This window comes from Squalius cephalus (assembly GCF_949319135.1).
Source record: "Squalius cephalus genome assembly, chromosome: 9".
Taxonomy (NCBI): Eukaryota; Metazoa; Chordata; class Actinopteri; order Cypriniformes; family Leuciscidae; genus Squalius; species Squalius cephalus.
This window is the reverse complement of record NC_137130.1, coordinates 39,912,495-39,925,532: the sequence shown is the minus strand read 5'-3', so window position 1 is coordinate 39,925,532 and position 13,038 is coordinate 39,912,495. Positions and strand designations below refer to the sequence as shown.

The window sequence follows — 13,038 nt, the reverse complement described above, 5'->3', positions numbered from 1 at the left end:
AATCACAACATAAGGTGCTTGAACTGGAGATCATCATTAACCAGACCATAGCCTACTCGCCTCACATGTCTAAAAAATGTTAAATATATTTACAGAAAGCTGGTTCTAAACAAAACCATCCAAAACAAAAAACTATGTAGCCTAATAAATGTGCATTTCTCCGGTGCGTTCACTAGCCTACTGCGAAGATCGCGAGTCAATAGCCTATCGTCAACTTCATCTTTGCCAGAAGTTAATAAACAATTCAAATGTCTTATTGCAATATTTTACATATTCATAACCATTACTTTTGGTGGATCTTTGAGGCAGCTTTTTAGGTTTATGGCGTTTTGGAAAAGAGCTCTTCACGTACAAACACCGTTTCACCAAGGCACAGCGGCCCTTCAGCACATCAGGTGTGAACTACTAAATATGCATGATCGTTTACACCCCATCCGCATATTGGCTTTCCAAACTAGAAGTGTTTCACAAAACTTAAATCAATGTATCGTTTTATGTGAATGATTAGGCAGGATGATTTTCACATCATTTTGAAGAAACAACTCTAGGCGACGACATCCATTAGTCAAAAGTCTTATTGACACATATTTACTATGTGTTTTGTGGCCTTATTTCAGAAACTTTAGTTTTTAGTTTTTTCAATAACCATGCATAAACATTATTCTCTCAAAAATGAAAACATGTACATACACGTGGCTCACATATTATGGTAGCCCTGTTTGTGCTATATAGAGTGAATTTACACCTTTGCCGTTAATATGTTTATAAGCAACTGAAAAAAGCACAAATGTCAGGGCATGTCAGAACATCTCAAGGGCCCCAAAAACAGCCCAGACCCCAGAGGGTTAAAGGGTGCCTGTAATACACATCATCAGCCTTTTTGTCTTCAGGAGCTGTTTTTGTTTAAGCATGTGTGAAGGTGAATACAACAGATTCAAGCAGCAAATGCTTGCTTGGGTGCGGAGCGTGCATTCAGCACTTGGCATTGAGGAAACTCGGCTCATGCTTGGCTTTCTTCTCTAGAGATGAGTGACAAGTGTCTGCACCTCATGGCTTGGGTCCCGCTGTTGCTGAGGCACAGGGTAGACTAGGGCTTGCAGGTTGCCATCCAGTCCTGAGGAGGCCTACCAGGCTGATTTGTTGGGAGATTTAGATCATGGGTAGGGTTTGTCTCTTGGGGCTGTTGCCATAAAATATTAATGCTCTATTGTAATATGGCCTACAGTAAAACCCGCTCTAAAACTAACCGATAATGTTAACAAAAGCATATGTGAGGAAATTTGCTGAAGCAATCGTGACAATTTATTGACTTTTGATTTATTGTCAACAGTCACACTTCATTTCTGATAAGACACTGAACTCCTTGAACTACTCTGTCCGAATAATGTGCAAAATTATTACACACAGAGAAAAAGATGCTGAAGAGAAAATGATATTGTTCCAAACTCAAGCTCTGTAGACAAAATATAAAATCTGACTCAGAAACACAGGACATGATTATAACAGAAGTGATTAATACAGACAATCAGGTTTTTAAGATATACAACTCACAATTCTACTGCACAGAGGCTTTCCCCAGTGTTCATAGTACAATAGTTGAGATGGTTCAAGTACTGCTCCAGCCTAATAATGCAGGCTACAATTTGGCTCACATGAGATTTAATTTATATTAACGTTTGTTCACATTCCTTTGATATGTTGTGTCAACGTTTGTCCACGTTTTGTCGGGCCATCCGTCCCTTTGCAGATGCGCGTCGGGGTTGCTCTCGTCAGTAAACCGCGGAGACGTAAGGCTTGTTCGACTTCATGCAGCTCTACGCAGACCGATCGGCGGCTGACTTGAAGCAGTGCATGCCGGTTAGAAATTTTGTATGCCATCAAAGTACCGCGAGTGCGATTCGAGAGTAGCCGGAGAACTCAGCCAGCGCAGCTTCTCAAGAGCGGCTGCACGAGGGCTGATGACGACACAGCTGTTCCACGATTGGCCGGATTCACCGCATGACAACGATCACGTGTGTTTCGTGTTTATTCGAACACCTTTAGTTCCTCTAAAGCTCACAAATCAGTTTTTATAACAGTAAACACTCTTTTCATGTAGTTGCGATGTTATATTGTGTCATGTTTATAAAATTAAAACTGATTAAAAAACGTAGACTCCACTTCATTGATAGTAGCTTATGTTGAACTTTATTCTTGTTCAAACAGACGCTGTATGAAGCAGTACATAAAGTATTGAATGAAAATGTCTCTGAAACATCTGTGTATTATTTGGCAAATATTGCATTTATTTCACTTCAGCTGTGGTAAATTATGCAAACACCACGTGAGCGGTCACTACGGGAACCAGAAAGTGACCGACTTCACGTCTCCGTTTGCAGCTCCTCCCGCCTGCACGTGGCTACTCTCGCCGATCAGTTACATCCAGCCGCAGCCGATGTCGAACACACCTGTAGCCTAATGCCTCAGAAAATCCGAACTGCCTGTTTACATGGCAGTCGCATTGGCACATATCTGATTTATTTCCACATATGAATGAGGCCTGAAACCGATCTCGAAATATCCGAATGCTTGCGTTTTTTCCCCGTTTACACTGTCATAGAACACATCCGATCTGTGTCACATGTGAGCGAAAAATCGGAATTGGGTCACATTTCACTGACAGTGTAAACGAGGCCCAAGACAACCTCTTGTCCCACCTCCTTGTTTCCTGTTACCACGCCCCCTTGTTTAGTCCTAGTCCAGTCCTCGTTTTTTAATAATTGTGCTCACCTGATCCTCATGTGCTCTGGTCCCTTTATATTGTACATCTTTCCCTCATGTCTTTGCTGTATGTACTTTGTGGTGTTTTCCGGTTTGTTCTTTTAAAATGATCTTAGTGCTTCCCAGTAGTGATGGGAAGTTCGGATAATTTTACAGACTCTCTTGTTCGATCTCGTTCATCAAAATGAACTAATCTTTTTTTGAGTAATTTTGTTTATTTAAGTGGCTTTAAATGTACTTTTAACAGCCACATTCCCCGAACACATCCACCTATACAATCTTGATCATATTCTGAATTAAGAAATCATTATGATGCAGTCAAAAATTATATTTATTATTTACAAGTAGCATAAATAATTACTTTATCTTCCGAGTCTTTCATTCATTTGTCAAGTGACAGACGCAATCTGGTTCTGTGATCCTCTACTTTGCTGCAAGACTAGTGCTACATCTGAGATCTACAACAAGCTACGAGTTCCTTGTGTTCCTGCCTGGTCTTTCCTTCGGAGCTGCCTCTATTGCACTCACGTCATCGCCATCTTACTGAGGGTCTCAGTGGTCATCCGTCCTGCCTGTCGTTGTGTCGTCTGCCCTGCCCTACTGTTTGAACTGTGGTTCACGCTTCACTCTCCCTGCTGTCTCAAATCATCTGTCTTGTTAATAAAAAAAAACCTTGTCTACTCGTTTGCGTCTGGGTCCTATCTCTTGCAGAATTGTGACATCCATTCTTTAATATGATTAGAGTTGTTGATAAAAAGTCGTTAATCATAATTTAGCTCTCCAAGCACTTCATCAGTAAGCAGTTTCAAAAATCGAACAGATTTTATCCCAGTTCTCTTACCCAGGGTATCTAACCTGATGCTTAAAATGTGGCCAAGTTGGTAGAGCATAAGTGTCTAGAAGGTACAACCCCAAATCAGAAAAAGTTGGGACACTGTACAAATTGTGAGTAAAAAAGGAATGGAATAATTTACAAATCTCATAAACTTTATTCACAATAGAATATAGATAACATATAAAATGTTGAAAGTGAGACATTTTGAAATGTTATGCCAAATATTGGCTCATTTTGGATTTCATGAGAGCTACACATTCCAAAAAAGTTGGGACAGGTAGCAATAAGAGGCCGGAAAAGTTAAATGTACATATAAGGAACCGCTGGAGGACCAATTTGCAACTTATTAGGTCAATTGGCAACATGATTGGGTATAAAAAGAGCCTCTCAGAGTAGCAGTGTCTCTCAGAAGTCAAGATGGGCAGAGGATCACCAATTCCCCCAATGCTGCGGGAGCAATATCAGAAAGGAGTTTCTCAGAGAAAAATTGCAAAGAGTTTGAAGTTATCATCATCTACAGAGCATAATATCATCCAAAGATTCAGAGAATCTGGAACAATCTCTGTGCATAAGGGTCAAGGCCGGAAAACCATACTGGATGCCCGTGATCTTCGGGCCCTTAGACGGCACTGCATCACATACAGGAATGCTACTGTAATGGAAATCACAACATGGGCTCAGGAATACTTCCAGAAAACATTGTCGGTGAACACAATCCACCGTGCCATTCGCCGTTGCCAGCTAAAACTCTATAGGTCAAAAAAGAAGCCATATCTAAACAGGATCCAGAAGCGCAGGCGTTTTCTCTGGGCCAAGGCTCATTTAAAATGGACTGTGGCAAAGTGGAAAACTGTTCTGTGGTCAGACGAATCAAAATTTGAAGTTCTTTTTGGAAAACTGGGACGCCATGTCATCCAGACTAAAGAGGACAAGGACAACCCAAGTTGTTATCAGCGCTCAGTTCAGAAGCCTGCATCTCCGATGGTATGGGGTTGCATGAGTGTGTGTGGCATGGGCAGCTTACACATCTGGAAAGGCACCATCAATGCTGAAAGGTATATCCAAGTTCTAGAACAACATATGCTCCCATCCAGACGTCGTCTCTTTCAGGGAAGACCTTGCATTTTCCAACATGACAATGCCAGACCATATACTGCATCAATTACAATATCATGGCTGCGTAGAAGAAGGATCCGGGTACTGAAATGGCCAGCCTACAGTCCAGATCATTCACCCATAGAAAACATTTGGTGCATCATAAAGAGGAAGATGCGGCAAAGAAGACCTAAGACAGTTGAGCAACTAGAAGCCTGTATTAGACAAGAATGGGACAACATTCCTATTCCTAAACTTGATCAACTTGTCTCCTCAGTCCCCAGACGTTTGCAGACTGTTATAAAAAGAAGAGGGGATGCCACACAGTGGGAAACATGGCCTTGTCCCAACTTTTTTGAGATGTGTTGATGCCATGAAATTTAAAATCAACTTATTTTTCCCTTAAAATGATACATTTTCTCAGTTTAAACATTTGATATGTCATCTATGTTGTATTTTGAATAAAATATTGAAATTTGAAACCTCCACATCATTGAATTCTGTTTTTATTCACAATTTGTACAGTGTCCCAACTTTTTCTGATTTGGGGTTGTAAAATGTCACTCTGAAATGTCACATTAAGAAAATTAAACGGTTTGCGAACTCTGTTGAATTTACCTTTGTATGTTGTTCAGCTGTCAGACTGATGACACTCTTCTAGTAACACGCCAGCCAACTCAAGAAGACTTGGATGCCCTGGATCTTACGCAACTGGATGCTGTCCAGAACTGCAACAATGGAGATGTCCTGTCCCAGTAAACATCAGTTTCTTCTTTTTTCACTGTCTAACACAACAAAATAACCACTTTCTGTGCCTTGTACAATAACTTTCTGTTAGCACGCACTTATACAATAGTGTAATTTCTGTTGTTGATTAATTTATTCCTCATAAGAAATCCTGATTACAACGAAGAGCTGAAGGATCATGATGAAGGATTTGAAAAGATAACAGATGAATGGACAAATGAAGAAAATACATCTAACATTGTGCTGCCAGAATTTCCCGAACTGAATCATTTGCATGAGGGAAAAAAGGAAGAGATCCAAGAGTCCAGAATGCTCAATCAAGAGACCAGAGCACTTACTGCCAGCGAATTGCTGCTTAACAAGTGAGACACACGCGCACACACACACACGCACAACATGATTGGAGACATCACTGCAAATATCATAGGTAAAAAAGTGAAACCAACACATGTACCAACACACAGTTGGACTTTATCAGTAAGGGTCAACGGGTTGGTCTTGGATCTGGTCCTGTAAGATACTTTCAGATGAATCGGCTCCACTAATATTTTACAACATTTCACCTTTTTGAACATTATATCTTGTGATGTTTAAAATAACGAAGGCACCAATGTTCTTGACTATACTAGATTTAATACAGTTAAAAATACTCACTTGACTATCTATGTGCTGTTTGACTGCCAGGCAGCTTCTTTTAATACCCTGCTCATGTGTGTGCTCCTTAACATGAATAGTTCACCCAAAGATGAAAGAGTTTTAATTTTTGGGTGACCTATTATGACAGCTAAAATAGTAAAGCGTAAAAAATATGTATTAATATGTTACTTCTTTAAAGTAAAATCATTCAATTCCATCCTTCCGCCAATCTAAATGTGCAGTGCTGCGGTTACTCAGGACCAGGTTTGGAAACGGCATCAGTTCACAAACACACACCAGGCACACATTTTATATATGGTGGTTTTCAGAAGGCTGTTTTCTAATTTCTCTTTTTTCACTTACTTTTTACAGAATATTTGATATTCCAGAGATTGAGGAGTCTGAGAAATTCTACTCTTCGTTACCGTGTGGTGTGCGTCTCATCTTTGCTCTCTACAATTTGATGGAGTCTCAGTCGGAGATGTTCTGTTACTTTGTGATTATCTTTAATCACATGGTGTCCGCCTCTCTGCTAACACTCTTCCTGCCCATCCTCATCTTCCTGTGGGCCATGCTGTCAGTGCCACGGCCAACCAAGCGCTTCTGGATGACCGCTATCATCTACACTCAGGTCAGCATCTCTCCAACCGCTGCAGCTGATGTTAAAAATCATTGACGAAGCCATAATCATTAGGCCACAACAGCCTAGTAGATTTATAATTCGTGAAGCACCTAATTGCTCTTACTGTAAACACCACCCATCAACTCAAAACAAGGGTGCAGAGAATGTGTGCCATCTCCCATATTATGGAAAGGAGCAATTTAAGTTCACATTAAATTGCAGGTGTTTTTTGTTCTTTATTGAACAAAATAGTCCACTTTAGACATTCAGTGATTCAGCGTTTTACCACATACACTGCCGGACATGTGGCCTTGTGCTGTTTCAGTATATTTGGAGTATTTTCAAGGTTGTTTGGAAATATGCTATACTTTTGTAATTCTGCTAGGCGCCACTAGTGTCGCAGAAACGGCATACTTCACGGTTTCAGAGACTTAACTGAAAGCAGTGCCATTGTTTTATCTGAAGATGGACACAATTTTCTAAGGCATGTTTATAAAAGCTACTTAAATGTCCTAAATTAACTAAGGCCTAATCCTGGAAACCAGGATCTAAATCTGTGAAACCAGGCCATAGTGCCCAGTTAATGTAGAATATTCTATCAGCGTTTCCGTCAAGTTTAACATGAGGGTGTATATGCAACAATAAAAAAAAAACAGTTACGAAACTCACAAGGAAGATAAAAAGGACATAGAGTTCAATACCTGAGTTACAAATTGTATGCCAAACTATTGATGTGCTGCACAAAATTTCCTATAAACACACACCTCCGCGTTCTTTCCCTGTTGTGAGATTCTCTCTGTTCATTCAGATGGCTGATCCAAAGCCCTCAATCTGTAAACTGTTGTCATCAATTGAGTCATCCAGACTCAAGTTTTAATGATCACCATCATGTGAATGTTTCTATATATGTGCATGAAACTCACATTGGCTTGCAGTTCATCCAGTATGTGGCGAAGGGAGCTAACAATACTTAGGAGTATTTCAGTCAGTGGGGTGAATCTTTGAGCTCGGTTTAATACCTCCGCGTCAAACTCCACGATTCCTGCGTTTCCTGCTTGTTTTCCTTTTCTGAACAGGAATATTTCAAGCAGGATCAACAGAACCAACATTCGAAAGCAAACCCAGCAGAAACGCCCGGGTCATCACAGGCACGCTCCATACCCCATAACTGAAGCCACTCTTCCTAAATAATATGAAACATTTGATAGCAGTCACTTTGTCCTTTTATTTTGACATTAGGAAACCACAGTTAGGAAACCTCTCTTGTCCAGAGACTCAGAACTTGGACAATCTGCTTTTGTCTTTTTGGCATGGAGACACAGGACGTGCTGCATCTGTTATTGTCTTGTTGGATGAAGACTCTAAACATAGTTTTTGTTAACGTCTATTTCCTCTCAAGTTGTAGACTCAGAGCGTGGAATCTGAACTCAAAACTTGGTTGTATCTGTTTATATCTCTGCCCTCATGGGCCGGAGACTCAGAACTTTGTATCTGATCACTGGTATTATGACAGAATTGTTATAGTTTCATGTAAAATTTAACAGAAATCTATTAGACTATTTTTAATACAGCTGTAGCTGTCATAAATGTTACTGATATGTATCTAGTTATTATTCCCCACTCTCCAAGGGTGCGATCTAATGTTCATTTTAAATAAACATGTTTATGGACCTGCTGTTTTGACAACAACTTGGAGATCCAGGATTGTGGTGTGTTTCAGATCACTCAGTAATCCATGTATGAAGAATGGTGCCCAGAGGTTGTAGGATCATTTTCCACTTACATTTCTAGCGAAGTATTGTAGTCTTTAATTATCTGCTTTGTTATGACTAAAACTAATTAGATCATTAAACATGTTATTCTGCTTTGAAAGTCTGTTATTGTAGTGAGGCAATAGGCAGCTGCCTTAGCTTTCAGATGCAGACTGGAATTTAAAACACTTTTAAATTAAAGACAAAAAACGATCCTCAAAATAAAATGACAAAACCATAACAGATAAACACAAAAGCTTTACAGGTAACACCAGCAGAAACACTGGAGCAGAGAACATAGACCTGAAATGTTCAAAGCTCCCATCTTTTCCCCCTTTCTTCATCTCTCTCCACTCAGCTCACAGTTGTGGTGAAGTACTTTTTCCAGTTTGGCTTCTTCCCATGGACTACATCAGCATATCGTGGCATTAATGCGGAGCGTCCATTCGCATTACCCAACATAGTTGGAGTTGAGAAGAAAGATGGCTACGTCCTGGTAGACCTCATCCAGCTAATTGCTCTGTTCTTCCATCGCTCCATCCTTAAGGTTCTTCACCTTCCCAGAAATCTACTAAAAGACAGTTTATGATCTGTATGTTTTATTGCAAGGATACATTAAATTGTGTAACATATTCCATTTTTAATTAGAAATGTTTTATCAATATTTTTCATTATTTAATTCATTTTAACTTTTTATAACCAACATTTTTCCTAAAACCATTGGAAAAATGTGCGGCCCTAACTACATTTCTGCAAAACTCCCAAGCCATACCTATTCATACAATTCAATGCAGTTTCCAGCTGAAATAAATTCTAGGGGCTGTAAAACACAGACTTCTTGAATGCATTTTATAATTACAGAGGCAGATTATCAATTTATAAATATTATAAATTATTTTTTGCACATTTTCTTGCACAATACTGTCTCTGCTGCAACCACCAATCGTAACACAGTCTTTGCATCAGGAGTGTGTCTATGATGCCTGGTTTTGTGGTTCAGGAGGTTTTATAACAGAGCCAGTGAGATTTTTGTGCCTTTGTTTTGGTTCCTTCAGAGTCATGGTTTATGGGATAACAAGGAGGTGGAGATGCCAGACTTCTTTAAGAAGCTAAAGAGGAAAACAGAGAAAAACAAGATGACTGGAGGATCAAGACGACGAGAAGAAAACACAAGCAGACGAATTCCCTTCATTCCTCTTCAGGCTTCATTCTCTTCATTCCTTCGGAGACAGAGAGCAGAGAGTCCTGAGAGACAGGGTATGATCTTCATATGGAAATCCATGAGGAATATTCTGAATATAAAAAATATCTTTATATATATATATGCTTGGTGACGCGTTATCTCAAAAATGCACTGGTGCACGTTAAGGTTTATAATAAGCGTGTTCGCTCTAGACAGTGTTAGCTGCTCAGTTGTTTACTCTCATAACACATGGCAACACAGCTAAAAGTTTCCTATATTTGAGCATTTATTGAAAGTAGCCTATATTTACCTGTTGATGCCTTCACAAGCACCCGTAAAAGCTGAAGAGTCAAAAGTTGAGTCACGCGAAGTGCGCGAAAGGGGGGGTTTGTTTATAAAATGTATGCCAGGTGTGTTTTTTTAAAAAAAGTTTTTTAAAAAAAAGTATAATATAATAAATATTAGAAGCCTATTATAAATACAATATAAGTAAAATATCATTAGAATAAATGTATGTAGCCTACAAAAATATAATTATTCTTATCAAAAATAAGTTGAAATAATTCAAATTGATGACTTTAACAAACGCATAGACTACGATTAACAGCCTCGGATAGTTACAGGTCTGCTTACAGAAGGTCTGTCTATAACAGTAAGTTTTCGTTAAAAATAAATGTCCCTATGGAGAAAATAAAATACTGTGAAAATAGTTTCCGTTAAGACCTTTTTTCACTTGAAAAAGTCTAGTCTAGTTAGTCTTGTATCAAACACAATATGATTTCCGTTGATCAAGATCTGGCAGCAGCACATTTTTCCTCTTGGGCGAGTGATCCGCGGACAGCTTACCTTGCACATTAAATCCCCTATATGCAAGCAAACCAATGAGAATGCGGGACAGTGATGACGATACATAACAGGGCATACGCGGCAAAGCTGCTGTGAATCCGCATACCCGGAACTATCAATGAGTGGCAGATTTGAAGAAAATTACCGTCGTTTGGCAAATAAATAAATGGCATGGGAATGCAGAGCATTCGCAGCTTATATGGACCATACGCCATTGATACACACACACACACACACACACACACACACACACACACACACAGATAACGCATATACAGTACATTACAAAGATACATGTATATACACAATGACAAATTTTTCACAGGCTAGTTTGTTCTCTCTTTGTTTTGCTCATGTCTACTGTTGTATGATATCATACACAAGTATTTATATATCTGTGTTAATATCCTTTTTTAAATATTATATCATCAGATGAGAGCCATAGCAGGAAAAGGCATTCACAGAAGAAGCGGCAGAGGAATGTGCCGCTAAGCAGAAAGGAGCGAATGAAAAAGTATATGAATGACCGAATGCTGGAGGCCAAAGCTGCTGTCATAGAGCTGTAAGAGATAAGTAGCATGACACATGTTCAATTTAACATTTGTATATACTTTGAAAATGCATTGTTCGAGAAAGATTTACATAATCAAAAACATTAATTTAAAAATATTCTACTGTTTGCTTCAATTAAAATATTCTGTATATAATTATGGAATATCATACACAAACAAAGTCACTCAGTGATGCAGACCATGCTGATGATGAATGTATACACAGCGGCACTCAGCCTCTGTTCACTTTCTCTCGTATTCTGGGTGATAAAGAACTGTACGTAAGAGTTTGTAGTTTTGAGAAAATGATGTTTACGCATGGTTTGTGAAAAAAAATAAAAATAAATGTTAGTCACTGAAATAAGGCCATATAACCCACATTGATTATTTGTTCACAAGGCATTTGAAAATTGTATCACGTAGCCTAGAATTTATGCTTCAAAACTAAGTGAAAATCATCCTGCCCACTCGTAGGCAGCACAATCCTGCCCACAAAATTTGTAAGACATGTTTTTTGTAGGAAAGCTTTAAGCGAGGAGGCGTGAATCATGATTATTGATCTATTTCACACCTGAGAAAGACAAAGACCCTCCCATAATGGCCCTATCAGGTGGGATTGTGACAACAAAGGTCAAAAAGCCACATTATTGAGCACAATCTTAACAGAGAGGCTTGAACAGTCACACACCTTTGTACCATTCCTAAAACAGTTACCATTTAATATACCTTTCATTTCCAAGCAGTTTGCTTTTTCATTTTACCATGTTTATGTACAGAGTCTCGTGTGAATGTTTAAGTCAGCAGGACTCATCGGTGGCTTCTGGAAAAAAAACAAAAACTGTGAACATGCTAATATCAGTATCATATTTTCTGTTTAATATTACGATTTAAAATTCACTATGTGTACTGTATATATATATATATATATATATATATATATATATATATATATATATATATATATATATATATATATATATAAAATGAACACCAGGTTGATTGCATATACTTGTAGGGCTGCATAAAATAATAACAATAATAATAATAATTTTTACATTACAGAAAACTTTTTTTTTTTTTTGAAGAAATTCAGGCTTGCTTCTGCCCAAAAAATTGTTTTCTGTAAAGTAAAAATGATTATTATTGTTATTAACTATAAATCATTAAAAAGGAACACTTCAGTACACTTCACTTGACAGAAAATATGGATTTTCATATGTTACTTCAAGTGTTTTCAGACGTTATGAAATGAGATTTGAGTAAAAACATACACTCATACTAGCCTACTTTTATATCATGCTGTTTTATATTAAAGAGCATAAAAACATTCTCGTGTCATACATTTATATTTATTTAGCATTTAAAGGTTGCCTACCTGTCTATAGTTCATTTTTCAACATGTTTGCGTCAATTTCATACATTTTAGTCTAGCAACAGTTCAACTACAATGTGAAGTTTATGCAACAATAACACTCTAACTAATATAATTCAGAATTCATTTCTTACCTTAAAATCTTTCTTATCTTCAAATTGCATTCTTCTTCTGAGGTAAATCCAATGTAAGCTCACAGCATGTCTTCCAAATTCAATGAAAAGCAGAAGAATGATGAAGTTTGATGCTTTGTTTTTGAGGTAATAAGGGCGTTTACAGGTTTGCGTTCCTTCACGTGGACGATATGCATGTGAATTTATTTTGCGTGGTCACATAAGTGCTCACATTAGAGCTAATGAGCACGTGCTTGAGAAACTGGACATCTTGTTAGTTTCATACAAATTACTTAAACAGAGAATATTTGTTTTCGTTTTGAATTAGATAATATAAAAGTACACACTTTACTGTTTATAAAGATATATTGCTCATGTCTGTGTGACAAGTATTCACTGAGTTTTGTTTTAATTTAGAGACGCGCTCCAGATAAAAAGTTCCCGGAGACGGAGAGGCAGAAAGCACATCCTGTTTATTTTCTTTATTTTACAAAAGCACAATGTTTTGTTTTGATTGTAAGTGGACA

The 13,038-nt window shown here is 38.2% G+C and overlaps 1 protein-coding gene across 1 annotated transcript in view; it reads left to right on the top strand.

Annotated features, from left to right (window-relative positions):
• Positions 1–13,038, top strand: part of LOC307163967 (piezo-type mechanosensitive ion channel component 2) — a gene marked incomplete at its 5' end in the record, with an annotated part of 89,218 nt that overhangs the window by 58,732 nt on the left and 17,448 nt on the right. Inside the window, 6 exon segments of the mRNA XM_079880314.1 lie at positions 5,326–5,445; positions 5,584–5,799; positions 6,446–6,704; positions 8,805–8,993; positions 9,502–9,703; positions 10,908–11,037. Of these exon segments, the coding sequence (XP_079736440.1) occupies positions 5,326–5,445; positions 5,584–5,799; positions 6,446–6,704; positions 8,805–8,993; positions 9,502–9,703; positions 10,908–11,037 (1,116 nt within the window).